Here is a 24,754-nt window from a genome sequence, read left to right on the forward strand (position 1 = left end):
CATTCACCAATTTCCTTTTAAAATATAACACTAAAGATCACTTTAGTAGGATGTTCCAAAGACAAACTGTTTTTCTGTTTATTAAATTACCTCCCCACCCCCTAGACAATAAAGTGCTTGTCTTCACCTTTAAAGGCCTTTTTAAATGTATTTGTTTTCATCATGTTAAATTAAAATATTGACCTTCATTTCATGTACCATGCTTAGAGATTTTTCAAAATTCCTTCGTAATCTCACTCAAAATGCATTATGCATAGAAAAACCATAGTTTTATTCAAAATTCCTGTTGAAGTATTGTTGAGAACAATGATTTGACAAATAGTTTGCTATGATGCATATCTTACAATTCTGACCAGCATTGTGCCATTATTTCTTTGCTCTCTTATTCATGCGATATCTATATTTTTAGAACTGTCACGAGAGACTTCTCCTATCTAAATACTACTGTAATACAAATAAAACATAATGGAAAATATTAAATATACACATAGAAATGGTTCTAAATCAGTGACCACAACAAAGTTGAATTACATATATTTACACACATGCGTACATACAATGATCGAGTTATACCAAAATGAAATCATTACATACAGCAACATTTGTCTTTTTCCTTTAGACACACCACTACTACATACAATGAAATTCACATAAAATGAGAAAGGCATTTGTAGGTGTGCTTTAATTACTACTCTAGCTCTATCTTCAGCAGCACTATTGCAGCATTTTCCAGTACATGACACCTTGTAACAAAGCATCCCTCAACCATAGCTGGAACACCAGTTAGTGTCTATGTGCAGGGCAAGTGTCTCCAGGACAGGAACAGGAAAGCTAGTGATTGGGAAGTGATGGATGGGAAGATGCCACCAAGTATGTGCTTCACAAGAGTACAGAATCAAAACTCATTCTTCTCTCTCAAAAAATACACACATTTAATGTTGGTCTTTTAATTCTAAGAGAAAAGCAATTCCAAAAATACAAACTGAACATCAGAGTTAAGTCAACCACCGTAATAAAATGAAAACAACATTCACAATAGTTAGGTCTATGGACAGCTGAAGTTTGACAAGTATTTTCTCCCCACACCTCCCCCACTTAAGTCCCCAAGTACATTCCAATATTTATCGTTAAATGAATCTTTATGAAAAATACTGCTGGTGTTCAGTTAGAATTAAAGGACTTGGATAAAGTGAAACAATAAAGACAAATACAGATGGTGTGAGTAAGGTTACAAAGGCTTTACATTTTGCATTATCTCAAGATATAAACATTCAAAAATTAACATGAAGTTGCTGTGTTATCAAAATATTGCAGCTATAGGCAAGGCAACATTAAATTAATAGCTGAGGGTGTGAGAAAAAACCCACACATTTTAGTGAAGGTAAACAGAAGTGGGAGTTTTTAATTAGCATTTTTATAAAGCTAATATAACCCAGCCAGCCATAAGCCAAACACAGGATAAAAAGCTTTCTCTGCTTCCTTTGGCTATAAGGTGACAAAAAAAAATTCAGAAAAAAAAGTCACCTTTTCAAGATGTTCAAGATGAGCAGAAAAAGTCAAATAACCAAGTAATGGAATAAATAAGTACTAACTCAGGCAGTACACTTTCAACCACTCTGTCATTTGTTAATGTTACATAATTTTATTTTGGTGGCAAACTGTAAGCATGTAAGAAAACTAACCTTATACAGTACAGTGAATAACCACCAAAGTAAAAATATTCTTCTGTTTACTCTTTGGCTAAAACCCCCTCAAAAAGTAGCAGACAAAGAAAAAATATCTAATACTGGCAAGAGACTTTTTGACATTTTTTTTAAACAAGTAAAATAATCTTACCAATTTAAAACTTGGTACATTTTATAAACACAAAAGAGGTAATGTTGTAATAAAATCAGTAACGTTACTTCAAATGGCAACATTTGTTGACCCTGTGCAATAATACACTTAATTCATACTACATTTATCAAAATATGACTGTTCTACATGTACGTAGAAATCCTGCACGACTCCTGTCAACTTACTTTATAACTGGGACATGAAATTTACAATCAGAGTGCCATGAGAGCTTTCAAATTGTTATATCCAGTAGAATTCATTTCAAAATCTTCAGATCCTGCATTATTTTTTATTGGTTAATTCAAATGGAAAATAATGGAATGTAGAGCACACGACCATCATTGACTGCACCCACTGCCAGAACATGCTGCACTGGTTGGACACTTTTCCTTAGTACATAAAAAGCAACAGCACCCAATAAGCCTGAGAAGAAATGCTGCTGTGTAAATACTGGCAACTATTCCTGAAAAAAGAATTATGGGATGTGTTCTCAGAAGCTGACCGATCCCATAATCTGTATTGCATAGGTCACAATCACACATCTATATACACGCCAGGGCTGTGTGTGCATATACACCTCGGTATACAGCACACACACACGCACACACACTGAATATATTAAGAAGACGAAGTCTGGTCACAGAGCAATTTACAGGCTCAATATATTTTTTTTCTTTTTTTTTTTTTTTACACTTTGTTTGAAAGAAAACTTCAGTATTTTACAGTCTTCAGTAGGCATTATATACACTGCACTTATGAAATCTAGAAAGTATTGAAATAGAAATACATTTCTGCAAACATTTGGGTAAGAAAACAAACCAAGATTTTTCAAATATTTGTGCTATCTACATAATATTTTCTCTAAATCACAATAACTGTATCCATGGAATGTTCTCTAGAAAATGTCATCCTTTTTTAAACACCATGCACATTTTTAAGCAATTGTAACCCAAAATATCCCAACCTAAAACAATCTAACAATGTTCAGATTAAAAAATTTAAGTCTCAGATCCGATTTTAAAAAGATAAGTCTTTATCACAAGAGCTGTAATGATAACAATTACATGTTAAGGCTAAACTGGTTTTGTTTTGTTTTTTGTTTTTTTTTAGAAACACATTTAGAGACCATTTCTCTCGTGGCTCTGCATTATGAACTGTACTTACAGATGACAGTGCAGTGAACATAATGTTCAGTCCTACAGTCAGGATGCAGTTGCTCCTTCCCACTCCACCAGATACTGCACCTTTCCATCAAGTGTCACCCGACGAGCCAACACACGGTACTTTTCCCCACAAGCTATTCTACCTGCTGCACCAAAGTAACTAGTGATGGAGTTCTTCAGATGATTGAGCTGTAACTCCTGATCTGCTAAGTTGTTAAGTATCTCTGTATTGAGTTCATCATACTGGTAATCTTCCTTGCTCTCATCATCTTTGACAATTTCTGAATTTTGAGTCTGGAGTGCTTTTCGTGGAAAGCGGCCTCTCCTCCTCAAATGTGGTATTGCAGCAGGCCAAGTTCTTCCTGTTCGAGTCCTTTTTCTCGAGTCAGATAAACTATTGAAAATAAAACCCCACAGCATTAACTCCAAGGGAATTCAACATGGATGCTGTAGCATCAGTTATTTGCATGGCACTCATGTAATAACTTTTGTTGTTTTTTCACTCAAAAAATACTTATTGCCTACAGACAGGTAACTGTAAGTATGACACAGTTGGTAACAATTTCAGAACTCTAAATTAAACCTGAGCTATTTGAAAATTGTATCAATAATGCACACAAAATGACTCATGAAAGCACTCAATAGCATGAACCAGAAAGGGGAGACAAAGTAGTAAAATCCACATACGCCAATAAAAGAGAAATTTCTATTTGCTGAACTCAAGAGAGAAAAGTTTTGCTTGAAGGAAGGTTGACTGCAGTTAATAATTTATTTATAAACTCTGTGCCAAAATTTTTTCATGCTCTAATGACTGTAGAAAATCACTGCATACTTAGTATTTTATAACATGAACATATAAACCTAAAAAACAACAAGCTGCTAAAATTTATTCAGAGTACATCAGTTCTTTTGTGACCACTAGTAGAAAACTAAACTCAGCAAATGTTTGCAGTTTAATTTTTTTCAGTAAACGTCACTTAGCCACATATTGGATATCAAAAACAGTGGTTAGCAAGTACCAAAAAAATCCTCACACTCTTGAGTTGTAAACAGAACTATTCAAGACAAATTTTCACTCATCCTATTTCTTTGTGTTTCCCCATGCTATTTATAGCTCTACTCTGAGAAAATTTTAGTAAAATTAATACACTGCAAATCTTGATCTTCATAGCAGATAGAGTAACTGAGTAGTTACCTATAATGTCTGGAAATGTTAGATGAGGTAGTTTCTTTCATACTGGCAGCACCTGTGGATTCCACATCTGAGGTATTGGATGAATGTGCAGTTCCATCAGATTTCCTGTTTTGCAAGGTAATGGGTTTGACAGGCAAAAAAATAATCTTACATTAAAAACTGAGCTGACATTTCAGAAGCAAACAGATAAATGACATGGTATTACAATGCTTGATAGGAGGGATTTTTTTTAATTTACCCAACAGTGCAGGGTAATTCCAAGGCTGGGTTCTCTATCACTGGAACTGGTTCATTATCCTAAGGGGGGAAAAAAAAAGTACTTAAATTTTTTTATTGATTTTATTTGAGAGCAAGGGGGGGGGAGAATATAAATTCATATTAACTTGTTATGTTTTTCTTCAACATTTATGATGCAGTTAGAAGGAAGGGAGGAAGGGGGAAGAAATATCCTTACCAGAGGAGATGACTCTGGAGTTTTGTGAATCATTTTTCTTGTATAGGGACCAGGTGGACGACCTACTGATTTTTTTTTCCCCTTTCTTTCTATACCATTACTTAATTCCCTAGAAGAAAATTTGTATTTTATTCTGTATTACTGATGATAGTTTTTATTGAATACATATTTTCCTTTGGCAGTGAATAACAATTAGATGCTTATTTCTAAAATATTGTATTAAATGAGGTGATTCTGGCAAATCAAAATTTGCAGGTACAAAGCTACATGGTTTTGTCTTTATAGTAACATAACAGAGTCAATGTATTTCTAGGGACATTACTGATTCCCAAATGTTGAAGAGGAATGAACAAGTGTTAAATATCATTTATTCACATGACCACTCTTGGTGAAAAAGATGGCATATTTACCAATACAAGTTACTATTTCACAACATTCTTCCTACTGAGAATTCTAGTTAGATTATTGCTTAAGAGATCCAGTAAGGCAAAAGGTTTTGTTTCCCAAATGACAGCAAAGTTGGGATATTTTCTATTGTTCTTACTGCTAAATTTCACGCTGATTTTTTAGAAGAATCCTAATAGAAAGTTAACTACATTTGTTCTGAGACCTTGTTTTCACAAATAATCTACCTTTACAATTAATTTTTTAAAAAAACATTCTACAAAGAAAAGGCCTTTTTTGTTGGCACCAAAAAATAACTAAAGTAGCCCAAATTAACCACAAGAGAGCTAGAATGACTGGGTTATTTTACCTCACATCAGGGATTGGTTTAGATGACTTTCTGCCTTTAATTTTGAACTCATGTGAAGTTCCTTCTGGCTCTTTATCAGCCTTTAAAGCAGCATTCGGTGGCACAGGAGGAACTCGAATTCTCAAGCCAAACAAATGCTTCTTTTTCTTTATTTCTTTTCCAGACATAAACCTAGATGGATGTTAAATTAATTGTTAAAGTTCTGATACCAGGGAATTCAACTTTTACAATAGCATGGTACATGCAAAACAAAATTATGCAAAGAGAATATTCATTTAAATGCTACTTTATTCCCCTCTTTACCCCATTGCAATCCTCCTTCTCAAAACCAGAATGTGAAGTGGAAGGAGGATGGAAGTCAAAACAGTTCTTTCTCTTAGTCTGGGTCACAATCAAAGCAGCTATGTAATGTTATAGTTTGAAATAGAAACATTATTTAAAACTTAAAGTGCTATCTACAGCCAGAGTGATTATCCCATAGACTGAAGACTGTAACCTAAGTCAGATTAAACAGGCAAACAACATTTAAAACAAGTAGCAATAACTTACATAGTCTTGTAATCATTTAATGCCTCCAGGACATGCTCATATCTTTCAGATTTTGGTGTGTCTGCCAGCTGTAAAGTATTAAGAAATCATTTAACCTCTCAAATTCTTTAGTAATAGAAAGATCCCAGTTACTCTTAGTCACTGTAACTATAGATTTGAATGTGAAGTTCATTAAGGAAATAATAGCTGTGCATATTAAGCATAATCCCATTTACATCCACAGAATTAATGCCTGGATCAAGCCCAGGACATAGAATGAGTTTCACTTTTAAGAAGTACAAGAAAAACATCTCAAAAACATTTAGTACAGTGAGGGAACATAACACCAGATTGCTCTCCCAAACAATCCTAACAAGACTCCCAAGACTCCTAACAAAAAATCTTCTGTATGTACTCCTAAATTAACTGAGATTGCAAACAGAGGATAACTATATAGACAAAAGAACCTCATTATTTATGATAATTATGGCAAAATCCTGCCATAGGACCCAATTAATATTTTTTTAATACTACTCAACCTGTACAAAAAAGAAAGGAAAACACACAGAAGAATTATTAGGATTAAAAAAACCCCAAGCCAGTAGATGCATCTTCATGACCCTTCAGCTAAGACCCAGTCTAACCTCCCTCCTTTCACCAAAACCTCAAGTACCTATCAAGCTTTCAAAACATGAAATCTTCTCTCTGAAAAACTGCATAAATAATTACAGAGAAAAGCATAACAAGTATGGTGGTGACTATCACATGGACACAACATTTATGTACCAAAATGTAAAAATAGATTGTTTACATTTATATTTATCTACTTTTCAATTCAAGCAGAACTACCATTATTTCCAGTTGCCATGCCAAAACTTGTAAATTTATCTTTAATTATAGAGCTGTCAGCAGTTTATAAGCTTCACTATTAATATGAATACTAAAGACCAGACTGTACAACATTTACAGCTCAAAGAAAGTCAAGAAAACTCAGGATCAGATAATTTTCAAAGAATACAATCCTCACCAAACATGACAGAGAGAAAAGGTCAAAGAATGCAACATGCTAACAGCTAAAAAAAAGAGAATAAATGTACTCATAAATCCCAACATTTTAACATAATTTTGGGCAAGACTGAAAGTCTACCTGACTACCAAAAGTAATGGAGGTGTTCAAGAGGTTTTAGCCACAGAAAGTAACAACTACTTTTCCATCTTCACCATATGCATTCTGTTCAATCCATTGCTATCTAGAGGTCTTGCAACGCTAGACTACAGAAAATTGCCACATATTTATTGCTTTCTAAATAACAACATGTTAAAAATGACTGGCTTAGGGGTTCTGATAACTCCACCATTTACTACTGTCTTACCTACAGCTAAAAGCCTTTTCTCTTACTCAAGTATAAATAGGTGGAGAAGGAAACTAAAATGTCATTTTTAACAGTGGCAATTTAAGGAGATCACAAAACCCCTAAAATCACTATATTGTACATGTCAATTATTTCTGTGACTAATTTGTTTCCTTCATTTCCCTAATTAACTAAAGTTAATCAGATTTTTCAAGCAAATTTTTGCCAACTTGATGAAAGACACTTAAAATCTGTTCTGAATAAGGTATTTAAATATTTCAATACAGCTTGTATGAATTTATTCAAAATCTAGCCCTTTAAAAGTGTAACTTTCAGACTTCAAATCAGTAGTTCCTCTGAAGGTGTAGAAATATTAAAGAATTGAAAATACAAATTAAAGAAGTGAGTTTGTTTTGGCAGATTTGTTTTGGATCTGCCCTTTCCTTCCTCCCCTTAGTTACCTGATTTTCACAGACTGAGCATGGATGGATTGGAAGCAGAAAGGGGAAGAGCACAAAGAGGAGTGCAGCCTTTCAACTTCTTCAAAATGGCTTATGTGCTCCAAGCCAATGCCAGCTCCACCCTCCTCATCCACTGCTCTGAACAGCTAGTCCACATGACATTATGTTAAATGAACAACCATTTTCTTCTGCATTTCCCTCAATACTAAGAAAAACCAAATTCAAAATTAAATACAGCTTACATACTTGTTAAGCTGTACAGTAAGATAGCTAAAAAATTCATTCTATTGATAAAATGGTGTGAAAATTACATTTTGTGTAGCCTTTTTTTAATTCAAAGCTCAAGACTTCATATGACAGATTTATTGATTCTACATGACTTAGGTAAAAGATGCCATACATAGCAAAGTAAACCAGATATGTATTCATGACTCTAACTTTTAGTAATGCTTTAGTGTTTGCTTAACTTTCTATCAACTATTGACATCGATAGTTTAAAATACATATCTTTAGACTATTTTCCATTATTTATGAAAAAGAGTTACTTATTTGAACCAAGAACATACACTTGGTTCTCACATTGAGTGCTAATAAAAATGGACTACAGTTCTATGAATTTACTGAAGTACAGAAGTAGAGTGTACTGATAGAAAATTTCAGCCCATTATATGCCATATATTTTAAAAAACCTTCAAAAGCCTAAAAGATTTTCATGCACAAAAAAAGAGTACTTACTCTACTAGCAGTATCCCACTTTGAACTTAAGTCATAAATTTTTGCATCTAACCTCATATACAGAAACCAAGATCAACACTGGTCCTCTTAGTTAAATATGAAGTCAATCTACTTGAGTAAATGGATTTTCTTTAATGCTAAGATAAATTCCCAGTAATCAAATCACTGGGAAAATAACTAGTATAGTAATGAACTAAAATAAAAATGCCTTGACAAGTAGCTGAATCCAACTGCAAAAGGATCAAAACCAACCTGGACACACACTGACCACCCCCCCACTGTAAGAATTAGGAAGGAAAGAAATCTTGGAGTAGAATATTTAACACATAAAAAACATGTTACACCTTAGAGACACTGAATGTGGTCTTCACATGCAATAATACTCTGCCTTCAATTCTACATTTAGATTTTCAGGTCAGAGCATGTGAAAATATCAAAGTAATCAAAGAATCATGAAACTATAACAGAATGTAAATATGCAACAGAATAAACAGCTAAGTAATGGAAAGTCACTACGCAAGTAATTAGTTGCATAGATGACTTGAAGAAACTTTACAGTTTAGAAAAATATGCACCACTTAAAAAGCATTCTATTTCTGCAAGGAAAAAAATTTTTATTTCATTACTTGGGATTATCAGATTTCAAGGTAATAAAGGATTTAACATCCAGAGTAAAACAGTTCACAGCTTGTCAACTTTCAGGACATATGTATGCACTGTGATTTAGAAACAAGAAAGGGTATTCTACTTACTTACCTCACCAGGATGCAATCTATCCCAGTTTTCATTAATGTAGGCCATAAGTTCAAGCTCCGAATCAAAATATTTCTTTTTATGAATAACACTTAGGTTGTAAAGGCATAGATGTGCTATATCTACCCTAGAATATTTGAATAAAAAAACCAGAGAAAACAAGTATTTTTCTTCCAATTGCTTTCCTTTGAAACAATTTAGTAGAAAAGATATTAGCATTATACAGGTGGAGGAACACAAAGCCCAACTTAAGACACTCAATCCAGACAACACTGTGAAGTCTCCTGCAATTTCTTTTCAGGTGATTCCTTCTGTTTTGCATCTCACTTTCATTTCTGATTTTTTTAAACTCCAAAACTGGTCTGAACCATGGGATATGTAAGTAAGTCTGAATTCATAATTGAATGTATCAGTTCTGAATTCATGCAAGTATTTTGGTGAATTAACATTTAACAAGGTAATTTCCACCATGTATTTGTTAGCACCAAGTATATATCCACTAAATTGGATAGCATTTCTATTACAGACTAGTTCCATTAAGTCTATTCAAAGAAACCATTATAAAATATATCGGGATGTGTGCTCTGATGCTCAATATGTTTGGCTTAGATAATATAGCAGGATCCTAAACCTGCAAAAACCACTTCACTTAGATATCACAATCTTCACATACACCAAGAGTGAGTCGTTGCTTGTTAGTCCACTGAATGATCCCAGGATTGAATCCCAAGAGCATGCAATCACAATACATCTCTACCCTTACAGATAAATTTTGAAAGAGATTTATCCCTGATCATACACACAGCAAGAAGGACTCAGGAAACAGCCCAAGCTAACAAGCAGATTTCCATTTTAGCAAGGAGAAACAGAACATCGAAAAGAAAAGCAGAGCATGTATCCAACTCACCCTTTTTTTAAAAATTCATACTTACCATCTCAAGGGTAAACGTTTGAGGTATTCTGGTCCAGAACTGCAAACTGAGCAAATGAACGTATAAAACCTAAAAATACACACAAATGTATATGTACACGTGTCTGGGTGATGGGTGTCCATACACACAGCATTTAAACACCCTGATCACAAAAAAAATGAAAGTTAAGCAAGCTAGAAACACAGCCATGTAGTATTTCTGAGTCCCTTTATTCTTTACTTTAGCAACTTTTATAATTGTGCTGATACCTACTGGGCCAGGTACAAGGTACTTCTTTGATTTCATCCTGCTACCACTGCTTCAATCTGCCTGAGGAAGTCCCTCAACCTGTGACTGTATCAGTTAAGATGCTCTGTAATGTCCCCAGCACAAAAGTGCAAATATGCATTTTAAGGATCCATACATTTCTGGGTCCTAACTCAGTTCCTTCATACAAACATTCCAGAAAAATTCCCACATAAAATTATAATAAATAATGAATGAAATGCTCTTTGATTCTCTTCTCGTTTTCCTCTTTCATCTACTGCAAGTGCTCCAAGTTCCTCTTCAAATAGAAGCACAGACCAGCACTTTTGTTTGTCTTTTTGTCCTAACTCCTCACACACGAACAGAGGATGCAGAGTTGCACCTATTGTATAAAGGATTTCCACACAAAGTAAAGGCAGTAACAGCTGCAATCCAACTCTCCATTTGTCACCTCTCCACCACCCACCACTGCATCCTGTTCAACTGAGATGAAGAACTGCATTTTCCTGGCACCCAAACACAGGCTGTCTTGTGTATAAGCTTCTACTCAAAACTCAAGCCCTTTCTGAAAAACACTGTTGTGTTATGGATGCCCTAATAAAAGTTCATATGTGAGATTTCCCTCACATTTTAATACAACCAACAAAATACAGCTTAATTTTCTTACCTGTCACCAAAAAGCATTGGCTTTTGGAGGCACTGCACACAAGCCTCATGAAACCACTGTTTACATTTGCAGCACTGCAACATCTTTAGATACCAGCTTCAACAACAGAAAGAGACACAAGATGTGTTTAAAAAGTTACTGAAAGTTGTTTCTTCATTATATTTAAATTAAATAGATCTTGTGACCCAAACTGATTTGCACAGGTTATAAAACAGTCATCTCTATGGATATTGCAGTAACATTTAGTTCCATAATTAATTACTGGGAAAGACAGAGAGGAATAATAAAAGACAGCCTAGTAAAAGAATTAATTAAATTATTAAATTAAGAAAAAAAATCATTTAATTTACTCTGACATCCACCTTTTAATTCTCAGTAAGAATTAAGGAACTCCATATAAGCTCCTTCTGTTAGCTTCCTTGTTACTTTCTAAAGCACGACACAACTGCATTATGTCACAAACATTTGTTCTGGGGATCCAACTACTTGAATCCTCAAAAGAAACCTCATAGCTTACACCTTTTCCTTTTTCAGCTTCTCCCTTGAGAAAAGGAACCATGCAAAAGTGACAGCTATGTTTGTTCAAGTCTCAAACCAGAGCTCTGTCCTGTGTGTATACCCTCAAAAACTTTGTTGTTTTGTGGGACTCTTTACTTGCCTTGACCTCAAATCTACAATGCTATCTTAGTCTTTCACTCATTCATGCAGACACCAGAGTACTCATCTCTACCTGCTTAAGAAGTCCTCTTTTTGCCTTTCTTGTAAAAAAGAACCAGCAGAAGACTCTGTAATGCCATAAGAGGAAAAAAAAAAATCTTTCCCCTACCAGTCACTGAAAATCAGGATATGACATTATAGTAGAATCAGAGAGCTGTCTATTCCAACAAAATTTAATAAACTAATCTCTAAGTACATTTACTTTTGTGACTTATGACAGAGCTGAGTTAATATCAGAAAAATTCTGCCTAGCATTGCAAGATCATCAACAAACAACTTTATCCCAACTCAACACATCAAAAGTAGCAAGACAAAAATCTTGCTCATTACAGAATGTACTGTGATGGTCACGTGACAAAATTAAAACAAACCAAAATATTTTACGGAAGAAGAAAATAAATTAATATATTTCCCACTGTGAGACATTTCACAAATGTACAGAGAATTCAAAATCCCACTTTGCATCCAGTTTCTGATATGCACACACACAGAAACAAAAACTAACAAGTTCACAAGGAAGTCTAGAAGAAAAGAGTCCAAGTTTGTAGCTGCAGTAGAGCAAAGTTCTTACATATTATCCATTTACTTACTCTCCAGGTCCTCCACAATAGCAGTAACACTGCTGCACGTTGGTTTTATGACCTGCATCCCACTCAAGGTCTGTTGCATTATATGGTAAGGTTTGTTTCATGACTTGCAGTGCTTTGGCATTTGGTCCTTTCTTAAGCGCACCACCTCTCTGAGCCAGAACAGATACAGTAGTTTACAAAAACCAGTCATGTATATCTGAAATTTCCAAAGCTTTTCATTTGATTGTAGAAAAGTTTTCATAATTTTCAAGTCAAATATTTTCAGGTATATTTATGTTTTATACTAGCATGTTTAAGAGTGTAATATTGTCAATTTCTAAAACAGCATTATTTCTCAACATACAAAATTTGAGTTCAGATCAAAGATAAAGAAATCACTGAAAAAATGCCATTTCTTTTTGTTGTTTCAATTTCAAAAACAAAGATGCATGCAATATGAAATGTATTAACATTTTTTTCTAGAAACACACCTTTGTTGTTGTTGCAAATACACACTGTCGACAGAGCCATTTATCATCTGAATCAATCACGCTGGAATCAATATTTGGTGTGTGACACAGCTGATGGTAACCTGGATGAAAAATGATCAACCAAACTGTTATTAAAATGACAAAAGCTTACATCGAATTAGCTATGTTGCCAAAAGCACATAACTTAATGCAACTATCAGGCATTATCCATAATTAAGTGCCAAAAACCTGAACAAAAAGATTGGTAACACATTCAAATGGTCTTTTAAATTTTCTTAGTAGAAAAAAATAATCTTGACTTACAGAACAGGTGTTAGTCACTTTAACATGGATTATCATCTTTCACTGAGCTGTTAATAGCCACTAAGGGCTACAAAATTTAAGATCAGTTGAGCAGTCAGTCATAGCCGGGCAAATATCCTCCTTTGTGAAACAAATCAAAACATCTTTTAAAATGCAGTAAATAGAAAAAAAATCTAGTTACCTTGCCCACATTTATCACATATAACCATTTCATTTGGTGCTTCTGAATACTCTTCCTGACATATTGTACAGACCATTTCCCCACTCTCAGTGGCTCCTAGACAAAGATGAGATTGTGATTTTTTTCAGATTATATCTGCAGTTGAAACACAGTTACCACATGTACATAATTTCACTTACAGATGCATGCATTGTAGAAACACACTGTTACAGTGACAAACTTCTTAATAAGAACATATTCAGACATTTTGTACAGACTGTGTTATAAATATTTATATCACCTATGATAAGCTATCAGATATTTATAGGTTTTGTATAGCATCCTGACTATGCAGTCCATGGTTCCTCAAGATTAACAATAAAAGTCGAGTAACTGAATAAGGAATGCAAATTTAGGCTAAAAATACCTAAAAAAAAATACTATCTGAGTTGGAAGAGACCCATAAGGGTCATCAACTTGAAATTTTCCTCATACTCATTTATTAAATTTTGATAGGATAAATGAATCAGATTATAAACTAGTACTACACAGTAGAACAGCATTTTTTGCAAGCTTAAAGAAATAAAGCAGTTGATTTTTTGCTATTACAATACAAAGCTTTTCCTTTAAGTAGACATCAAGAATCTTAAACATCAAGAATCAAAAAGAGCCAGAGCAGATTTCCACTTGTTTGTACAACAAGGAAACTGTAACTGATTTGCAGAATAAATTATCATCCATGCTTCATTAGCATTAGGTTATAAAAACATTAACTATTATTGAAATGTCTGAAAACCAGTAAGGTATTATATGATGGGTGCCTCACTTGATAACTACACATTTCTTTATATCACATGAGTACTCCAAAACCTGTAAGGGTTTCTTATGTGAAACAGTTATGGTGTTCCTTTTAAGTGGCCAAACTCTGTTCAAACATAAGATTCACCAAGCTTTCGTTTCTTTCCATATTCTGTCGTTTGAACTGAAAACGGTACAAAGAATATAAGCTTGGTGTAAATTAGGGCCTGGAATTTTCTGTTAGGGCAGAGAACTAATCCACCCCCACCCAAACAAACTCAAATGTGATTATTTTTAGAAGTGATTATTTTTAGAAGATTTTTTTTTTCTCCACCCCACTCATGTGAAAACAGACAAACAAACAAAAGCCCAAAACAAAACAGCAACTTCAATGACAGTTGTTTGAAAATATTTTTTTTTTCTTATTTGTTTAATTTTTGGTTTTGGTTCACATTAAATTATATCACTCTTTAGAATAAAAGAATATTATATAATAATCTTTTTTAACAGATAACAGTAATCTAAACAAATAGGATACCAAACAATGACTACTTCATGGAAGTTCTTGCCTGTTTGTATGTCCTTCCAGAGAACCCAGGATTTGGAACTGTCTTCAAATATAACGAAGCAGTTCTGTTTCAGTTTGTTTATCTGAAAGACAGAAATACAGTGGAAGCCATGAGTAAAAGCACCGAACAGAAGAATGTATTTAATACTACATAAGTGAGCCAATAATACTGCAATTTTCAACAGTATGCGACACTTTAAAACTCCAGTGAAGTTAAAAAATGCGATTACCTTTTTGATAGTTCCAAGATAAAACAAGCCATCTGACCATCTAGCTAGGACATCCTGACCTTCCTCAAATTTACAAAGTGGCTTTTTGGCTTTCTGTCCATCATGGACCGACTGCTTGGCCAGAGACGCTGAGCTCTTGTGGCTGCGACGTGAAGGAGAGCGCTTCTGGACCAGTGAATTTCCCACTGCCGCGGAGTCTCTGAGGGGGGCAAGCAGGAGAGGAGGTAACCAGGACTGGCTTAAAGGAACCACTGAAATACCAACACAACTCCAGGGAGCAAGAGACCTGCTTGTCTTTTGTAACTTTACACACCTTTAGTAGCAGTGCCTCTGCTACTAAGTAAGTGTACAATTTCTGAAAGGAACAAGTTAATAAAAGAGAAGTGTTCTAGGAAATCAACAAATGTAAATGAGGACTGGGATGCTCATCCCCAGCTCAGAAACTCTTCATAAAATCATCAGAAGCATTGAAAAACACATCAAAAACATTCAATACAGGATTAATTATACAAAACTCAAATCACTGCCAGTTTTCTAAAATTCCAAGGAAGCTAAAAAGATCCCAAGCCAATTCTAACTGCATTACCTTGGTTGGGAGAGTACAGCTTGAGCATTATGCTGGCTCAGGGTACACACTGAGGTACCACCAACACAGAACCATGCAATGCCACTAAGCATAGCTGTAGAGCTTTCCAGCACAGGAAGAATTTCTACATGTGGAATTCCTTATGTAAAATCAATTTTCCTTGTTATTTTCAAACCTTACTCTAACAGAGAGGAAAGAAAAACAACAGATCTTGCAACCTTTCTTCATATATGAAACCCAAAATTGTAAGTTATTTGTATCAACAAGCATTTTTCCTCATACATTCCACAACATATAGTCTATCTATATGTAAGTGTGGATATACTTTTATGTCAGACTAGCCGTCTGACATACACTTCAATTAAAGCAGTAAAATAGAGAAATTAAAACAGGACCAGAGATTGCACAAGGAAGAATTTCACAAGTAATACTCAGAATTTGAGACTATGTAATACAGTTACCATTTGTATATCCAAATGTATTTTCTCTAGAAACTGCAGGTTTGTGTAACTAGGATGCAAACACAGTTAGGGAGCAGGGAATTAAACAGGATACAGTCAATTGAAGAGCAGTTTCACCTCACTCAAGATATCTTAGGTACATTATCAGCACCATAAACATTTGAATTAATCTCAAAGCATAGACAAAACCAGTAAACTAATTAGTGCCCCATATAGGTTGAGAATTGCTATACACATATTTGAGAAGTTGCTCTACAGCTTCAAGGAGAAAGGAATCGTCTCTCTAAAGAATTTACTACTCACAATATGACAATAAAACTAGAAAGGTAATGGCTTCAAATACCACACTAAACAGTTTAAACCAAGGTTAGGCACAAGAAAATCAGCTGCTTTAAGCATATTTATAATCTAAGTGACATTCAACAATGACATGACAGTAAGAGCAGCTATAATGGGCCTCTGGCATCCTCATGCACAATTGGGTCACCACTTTAAGTCCTGCTTGATCCCAAACACAAAAATATTCAGATGGGTGACCAGGGAAGACCAGAGGACCAAAAAAATCCTTTGGCTTGTTTCACAGCTGACACCTTATCACTTCATCTGACATCCTTCCTCACAGCATCAGAAAATTAAACTGTCATTTTCTACCTTCTCTCTTCATGGGGCAAGTAACAATGTTCAGACCCAACACCCAGCCAGATTTCCCAGCTAAAGAATCTTACCAATTCTGCTGCTTCTTACACAAAAGCTGATTCAAGTTACTGCTACTTTTCCTCAGCTCTACTCTAAACCTCTGACAAATGAGACAGGACACATGCAGCATTCAAAATAGGTTTACCATAGCAGAGTGCAGCCCAGGACGCTTACTTCTTGCTTTCTTGGCACTGACATCTGGTTTACAACGGGTTTGACAGAACTACCCTCAGAAAGGTTCAAAGACTTTCTTTCAAAGATTTTTCTGGGGTTTCAGACCCTAGGAAAAGCTAGGTTAGCCTAGCTAGGCTAGCCTAGAAATAGGTAGCCTATTCTGCTACAAGGCAGGAAAGTTTATTCTTCTTTTCCAGTACTTGAAATGTGTGAAAGATCTTGTACCAAGTACACAAAAAGACATAAATTCATTTATCATAAACAGTACTGATTGTCACTTTAAAAACAACTGTGAGCTTTATTTTTAAAAAAGTCTTCAAAAGCATTCTTTTAAGTACAAAATTTGGCTTACAACACCACTGAAGCACAACAAAAAAAAAGTGCATCATTTATTGACACAAAACACTTAAATGAATCTATACATTCACTTATACAACAACATAAACACACAATAGCAGCTTCAGCCCCTGAAGAACCTTGATACCCAGCAAAGATGTGAGCCAATAAAGCAGGCACTTCTCCATTGTCCACACTGCTCTCTTTGTGAGTGATGGCAGTGCTGAAGTGACAACTGAACAGTTCATGAAGCAGCTCCTGCTGTGGCAGTTCATGGTTTATTTCAGACACTGAAAATAGGGTTACTTATTACAATAGGCTGACAGTAACTTAACAGTTGCTTGCCACATGGATAGGAAGTTTCTCTCCAGGGGAACACTCCCTCAGTGATTTTGACTGCGATTAAGTAGGAAGCCAACTGTTTTAACAAGTTGACTTTAATGAACAGGACATAAGTTACTTAAAGTAGGTGTCTCTGAAGTATCGTCCAGAACCACTGCACAAGAAATGCAGTGCAGACCAGTGTAAAAGCCACATGCATAAAATGTTACTAACTTGCCCATCTGTCTTGTCACAGCTCTAACTGCTGTAGTGGAATGCCAAAAAGTTACACCTAGCATTAAAATAAAACTTTTGTTGGAAGTTCAAATGCAAACTGAATTTTAAAATTGGCAAGCAAGAAGGTTAAAGTTCCACATTTTCCAGCAACTTGCTTTCCAGTCTTCCTTAAAGTTAGCTTCATAGCACCTTCCTAACATATACAATGGTTAGTAATCTTGAAATAACAATTTCCCCACCATCTTAAACACTTCTCTCCAAGAACTTATAATTGCACAATATCCATCAGATACGCTGTTTTTCAAAAAATCTCATACAATATAAAGATCGACATGATCTCATTTAACTTTCACAACCAAGCTACACTCTATGTCATACAGTATGTATGGCTTTACATCTAATACTCAATGTTAAGGATGTTGTGCTGTATTTTATTCTAGCACTTAAAATGCAAAACCAAAAACAAGTACTCATATACCCATACAATTTTTCAGAACTTAGTGGTGGCAGTCAGTAAGCTGTGTCTGCACACTGATATACGTTTGAAAATAGAAATGCACTTCCACCTTTTCTTGAGAAGTTGATGTCAAAGTACTGAAAATGCTCACTGATTTTCACCTTGGAGTCTAGACCATAGCCACAGATATTCTCAAGTAAGACAGGTAGATACCTTCTATTCATCTACTTAATGAATTAGTTTATAATACATTGCAGAAGCAGGACATTAATTGTTATTGTCAACAGGAATGGCAAATTTCCTCCCAAAGTCAACTACCCAAATCAGTCTGATTTATGAACCATAAGCAGTTACTGCACCTAGCATTGTATTTATCAAAATTAGTTTGGTTAGTTTTGACTCACTTGCAACTCTAACCTCTTTATCAGCAGTTAGAAAATTTTGGTGCTCATTTCATACTTCTACAGCTATCCTACAAAAGGAAGAAGTGGAAAAGCTGGGGGGAAAATATGTGAAGAGGCTGGAGGATTAAAGAGACTGAGCATTCTTGTTTCCAAGTGTCTTTTTCTTAAAATCATTCATATTCCTGTACTCCTTCAGTCTCAACAACTGCTGTGAAAAAACTGTTAAGAAAAACTCCCCTGACAGGTGGTTGGTTTTTTTGTTGGTTTTTTTTTTCCCCAGCCATCTCAGTTCACGGATCTGTTTAACAGAACTGTTTGTAAGCACAACTGAATAAATGCAAACAAGCAACTTGGGACACAAACTCCCTCAGCTGGCACTGCCAGACTGCATGACTGAACTAGTCAGGTTCACTAACAATCCATACAATTTCAGGAAACTTTCGAGAAGAGCTGCCTGATTCATAAATGCTGCAACAGTAACAGATGATAGCTATCCTATAAGCACAGATAGTTTTTGGAAGCATTAAAGATACTAAGTTTCAACAACAAAGTGCCCAAAGAACATTAAAAAAATTTTTAATCTGCTGAGAAAACTCAAAAGTGGGACAAATAGCTCATTTATTCCTAGTAAATACAAATCACAGTGAACGGATGATTACTTTAAAGACTTGTCAGAGACAATTCAGATAGAAATCTCACAGAGCATTGTACTAAGATAGCCCACAGAGGTTTGGGATCTATCTCAAAACTGGAAATGTGGTATCCCACAGGAAAGGAAAATATAGTGAAAGACCTTATGACAACTAGAGATAATCACTTCAGATTCTGGAAGTATGAAATTACTGCTGATTAACTGCAACTTTTTTTGGTCTGAAGTTGCAAACTAGCCCTTTATTACCCTTTATTAGAGAAAAATGAACTATGAAGAAGTTGTAAGATGCTGTAAAATACCAGTAGTCTTCTCTCCTTAAAACAGGAGTTAACATTCACATGGAATGAGGGGAATGGAGGTGTATCAAGGGCTCAGAACACACAAAACTCATGGCAGTTTCACACATGGCTTAACCAATACAGCAGCTTGCTTCCTTCCCAGCAACTCTGGAATAACAAGCTGGCTTCTCCATCAACTTCCTGTTCAGTTTTCTTTCCCTTAATATGAATTCACTGACTGATATTTAAAACAAATTGAAGTACCTCACAGAGAGATCTGGTGACTAAACAAGCCAGGTACACAAGTGCTCACAGCTAGAAGACAGCAAAAAAGGGAAACTAACCTTGTCTGAGAGTAATAATCATAGCTTGTTTACCCAGCTCCACATAACCAAGCTCAAGCCATGTTTCCAACATTGCCGGTGACCTGGATGTGGTACCTACATTAACAGCTGGAGAAATGTTGGATCCTGGCCACATTTCTTCCTTTCAGCTTTCCCACTATTTATGAGGTCTCATACCAAGCACTATCTGTTCACTGTGGCAAACATACTTTCCTCCCCCAAATAAGATTCTGCTGGGCCAAGAAGACAGTCAAAATTAACAGGATGACAAGTCAAACTTAGGTTGGCTTCCTCCACCCCAACCCAGGTCCAAACCTCAGATCAGGTTGATTCAACAGGTAACAAAAAAGAAAAAAAAAAATCACTTTGCTTTTCATAATACCAATGTTATTGCAGCAGTCACTTTTCAATTACACATAAACAGGCTATTATATTAGTACATTGCCATTAATTTTATTGAGCAAAGGATCAAGTACAAATCGAGATTATAGTCTCTCCCTTACACTACTTCAAAGACTGAAATGAATATTGCTTTTCCAATGTGCTGTATCATACAACATCTACAAAACACACTTGAAGCTCTTTATCTTTACACTATTTTGCATGCTGGTACAATCAAAAGCCAACTGTGCCAAAGAAAAGCAAGGGGACTATAATCTTGGCATCCCTCAGTCTAGAAAAGCAGAGAGTAATGACTGGGGGATAAGAAATACATTACCAAAATGACTTTCGGTTTTAAGTGTTGTTTAGGATAATACAATAATTCAGGGTAGAAAGGCTCTCAGGAATTCTCTAGTCCTGCTCAGCATAGCATCAGCCATGAGGCCAAGCCAGGCAGCCACAAAAGCACCCTGTGCCCCTGGTCCACTGCTGAGCTGCCACCCTGGAGAGGGGGATGTTCCCTCCCCCATCACAATCTCTCTTATTCCAATGTAGGCATGTTACCTCTTATCCTCCTGCCAAGTACTGCTGTGAAGAGACTAACTGGATCACACTGATTTTCTCACAGGAGCTGCAAGGCTGCAGTTTTATCTCCCTGAAGCTGAATGAACCTGGTTCCCTAAGCCTCCTCTCACAGAGCAAGTGCTGCCATCCCTGACTGTCCTGGTGGCCCTACACCAAACTCCTCTAGTTTGAGGTCTCTTGCAGTGGTAGCACCCAAACACAGCATTCTGCTGAGATGCTGTCTAATGACTTTGCATAGAAGGAAATATTCATTTCCCCTCAGTCTTCTGTTCTCATAGCCCAGGATACCACTTGCCTTAGCTCACAGGACATTGCTGGCTGGTATTCTGCTCTCTGTCTGTCAGATCCCCAGACAATCTTGCAAAACTGACTCCCAGCCAACCTTAGCCTGGAGTTCCTTCTTCATTTGTGAGTTTTTAAAATAGATCCATGCTTTCAAAAGCATATACATCACGTTAAGTGACAAAATTAATAAATTTTGCTTCTAAGAAATAAAAAACTGGTAATAAAAACTAAGTGAGGCCCTGCATCTTATTAATCTGATTAGCAGTTATGTCTATGAATCTGTTACATATCAGAGAGAAGTTCAGCCAGAGGACTGAAGGAAAGTGACTGTTTGTGACACAAAACCTCAGCATCTAGATAGAATACTCTGGTTTTGCCCTCTGTCCTTGTGAAATATGACTGTCCTTAATAAGATTGATGCATACTGTTAAAAAGAGGTGTTCAGCAGGATAAGTGTACCCCCATGTTCATAATACTACAGTCATTTGTGATTTTATTTTTGCTCATATTTTCCCTCAAGAAATCTTAAATAACTAGAAGTGTTTTAAATCTCTTTGATATAAATAGTGAAAGGATTAGAGTTTAAAAGATCATTACAGAATAACGCATTTAGTACGTAGGGAAGAAAGACAGGGCAGTCATGTACTGCAAGAGCCATTTGTTTGGGGCTGATCATGTGTTTGCACATGAAGGTACAGGGAGAAAACAATGGTACAGGGTCACAAGACACCTTTTCTGACCATAATTCCCCTTAATTGTATCCTCAGCACCCCTATGAATGCAGCAACTGCTTTTTGGGTTTCTACACTATCCAAATCCAGTGTACACAGCAACAGACCTAAGGGAGTTTGAGCATGCACCCCAGCAATGAAAGAAATAAAAGACAACATTCTACCTTGCTCTGAGAGAAGTGGGGAAAGAAAAGGATTTCAGAGCCGACCAAAATCCCATAACAATAAGTTTTCTTCTTTAAGGTTAGTCTGCAAGAACATCAATCTCCATAAGCGTTCCACAGAAGTTATACAATAAATAGATCTAAGATGTAAGTAAAGTAGTGATATCCTGGAAGATACTTAGTTAATGAAGTATTTCCAGACTCATCAGGAGTGCCCTCATCATTAGCTCTCCTTCTCTCAAGGAAAGGTCAGCATCTTGATTTCACTCCTGCATGGAGATTTATCTCTCCAGCCATACCTGTGGTTTCATAATTCTTCTCCTGTTGTGTTTTGCTCAGACACACTTCCCCTCCATTTCCGGCAAGGAAGGCCTGTGAAGAAGGTGAAACCAACTCTGCAGCAGGGCCAGTGGCCGCTCGCACAAAAATGCAGCCAATTCACAACCTAATCCAAGATCCATGCTGGCCTCTAGTCACATCTCCGAGCTTCCTTCCCCACAACCCACATGAGGAGCACAAAATGTGCTTCAATGCCTCTACATTAATTCCCATCCATCTCCAGGGAATACTGAAGTCCACTGTCTACTAAAAAATTAACTGGAACTTATTTGTTACAGCTGCTCTTCTCATAAATTTTACTTGATCTCCTGGTGCAGGGAAGGACAAACATAGCTTCATACTAACTATCAATACATGTCTCTTTCACCTATTAAAAAAATATATATACCCTGCTGACTAGCCATACTAAGTCATATGAGAAGCATCTATATCTGATTTTAAATTCTTTCCAGAACAGAAAAGGCAGGTTGATGGGAAGACACACACCTTTACTTGACAAAAGAAGGATTAACTGTGGAAAACATTACTACATTATAGTCTCAGCACAGATCCACATTTCACAGCTTGCAGCTCCTTGCAAAGATTGTTCTCATTTTCACTACATTATGCATTTCCTTTCATATGTTCAATCTTTGTTTTCCCTTATTCTCCTTTAAATGAAAAGCTATGAAGTCATTAACTTGTATTCTAATAAGACAGAAATTAAACATTTTCACCTCCTCTCTTAATCCCAAATGTTTTCAAATTAAATGCAATTTGAGCTCTCAAAAAAAGGGACAAACATTACCAGGTTAACTTTTACCAACCTGATTACAGATCAAAAGAAAAAGAAACAAGAGGGAAACTTTTTGTTACTATCCCACAGTTTTGGCAGTTTGAGCATATATCATTGATCACATTCCCTTAAACTAAGTCAGAAGAAAACCATGTCATTATCCATTGCTACGCTTTTTGTTTATGCTTTAAAAGTTATGATAAGCTGGGCCTATCACACATTCCAGAAACAACCACAATGCTACACTGCTTTCCTGGCAGAGCCTTTCATTTAATTATGCAGGCCCTCTACTTTTAATAGTACCCTGATCCTTTATGGATGAACGACAAGCCCTCGTATTTCAACACCAATATCAGCGTCCAGAGCATCCAGCACAGAACCATATTGTTCTCTTTCACTGGAAGACATATCAGCCCATTCTTTCCACAGAATTCAATAGCAAAAAAAGGAAAATGCATTACTGCATATCCTTTCAGCCAGCAACAGTTATCACATTTAAGTGGACTAAAAGCCTGCTGTGCATATTCAAATCGTCAAGCCTGACAGAAATTAAGAGATGAGGTACTTAAAAAAAAAAAAAAAAACAAAAAAAAACCCCAACAAAAAAAAGCCACACCAAAAAAAAAAAAAAAAAAAACCCAGAACAAACAAACAAACAAAAAAAAAATCCCCAAACACAAAGTTACCAACGAAAACCACTACCTCTTTGTGCTGTTCCCTTCGCACTCGAGCAAACGCAGCCTACTCGGACAATATCCTTGAAGGAGAAGATGGAAATACAGCTGGCGCGAGGCTGCTGGCACCTCAGCGCTGCAGCCCCCGGCCCCGCCGACCGGCCCGCTGCCTCCCTCCCTTTGTTTTGGTCACCGAGGAGCACCGCTGACCCCTCACATTCGCCTGCCAGCGGCCGCTCGCAGGGAGCTCCCTCCCCCTCGCTCCCTCCTCCCTCCCTCCCAGGCCTCGGGCTCCCCGCGCCGGAGCGGGCCCCTGGCCGCGCTCCCCGCTGCGCCGCCGGGATGCGGCACCGGCGGCCGGGGCTGCGGGGATCGCGCTCCCCCCACCGCGCGGGCCCGGCCCGGCCCGGCCGGCCCTCCCTCCCCCCCACCCTCACCTCATTCGGTCTCTCCAGTGGTGCCAACCGCCTCATACAGGGAAATCGGCGAGCTCGGGAGCCTCCCTCGGCGGCGCGGTGAGGTGCGGCCGGGCGCTCGGTGCGCAGCGGGCCCCCGGGCGCGGAGCCGAGCCAGAAGGCGGCGAGGGACGGTCAGACCCGCCTCACGGGCAGCCCGGCCCCAGCGCAGCCCCTCGCCATTTTTGTTTCCCGCGGAGGAGGCGCTGGTGCATTCTGGGAGCACAAAGGGCCGCGGCCCCGCCCCGGCGGCCCCGCCTGCGCCGGCAGCGCCGGGGGCGGGCGCGGGGGCGCCGCGGCGGAGGGACACGGGCGCAGCCGAGCCTTGGCCGCTGGTGAACAAAGAGGAACTACTTTAGGCGTGCGCGCCTCGCGCAGATCTGTGCGCGCCGCCGGGGCTCGCTGTGGCTGGGGCGCTCATTGTTCCCGCCGCACCTGAGGGGATGTGGGGGGGGGTCTGGGCTCCGCCACTCCGCAGAACCCCCGGCCGGGCTCGGGGAAAAGCTC

General features: G+C 37.2%; 1 protein-coding gene across 2 annotated transcripts; it reads right to left on the reverse strand.

The window, feature by feature from the left end:
• Positions 1-247: 247 nt before the first annotated feature.
• MTF2 (metal response element binding transcription factor 2) lies at positions 248-24,432 on the reverse strand. Of its 2 annotated transcripts, none has more exons than XM_036387755.2 (15): positions 24,230-24,432; positions 14,913-15,111; positions 14,684-14,765; positions 13,338-13,433; positions 12,854-12,954; positions 12,384-12,532; positions 11,077-11,172; positions 10,164-10,232; positions 9,235-9,358; positions 5,952-6,019; positions 5,403-5,573; positions 4,649-4,757; positions 4,433-4,491; positions 4,195-4,299; positions 248-3,393 (listed from the first exon to the last, which is right to left on the reverse strand). In XM_036387755.2, exons 1-15 carry the CDS (start codon positions 24,232-24,234, stop codon positions 3,039-3,041), a joined length of 1,788 nt encoding a protein of 595 aa, XP_036243648.1. In that variant the 5' UTR covers positions 24,235-24,432; the 3' UTR covers positions 248-3,038. The 2 variants fall into 2 exon arrangements, with proteins under 2 accessions (XP_036243648.1, XP_036243650.1); XM_036387757.2 differs by lacking the exon at positions 24,230-24,432 and adding an exon at positions 23,821-23,852.
• Between the last annotated feature and the right edge of the window lie 322 nt (positions 24,433-24,754).

Source organism: Molothrus ater, chromosome 9, assembly GCF_012460135.2.
Source record: "Molothrus ater isolate BHLD 08-10-18 breed brown headed cowbird chromosome 9, BPBGC_Mater_1.1, whole genome shotgun sequence".
In the NCBI taxonomy this organism is placed as follows: Eukaryota; Metazoa; Chordata; class Aves; order Passeriformes; family Icteridae; genus Molothrus; species Molothrus ater.

What these genes read in the sequence shown, in the direction of transcription:
- MTF2 (XM_036387755.2), bottom strand. An exon ending in CCAATGCTTTTTGGTGACAG is followed by an intron (nt 10,233 to 11,076) that starts GTAAGAAAATTA and finishes GTGTATTTTTAG; the next exon opens with GTTTTATACGTTCATTTGCT. An exon ending in AAACCAATCCCTGATGTGAG is followed by an intron (nt 4,758 to 5,402) that starts GTAAAATAACCC and finishes ATTTTCTTCTAG; the next exon opens with GGAATTAAGTAATGGTATAG.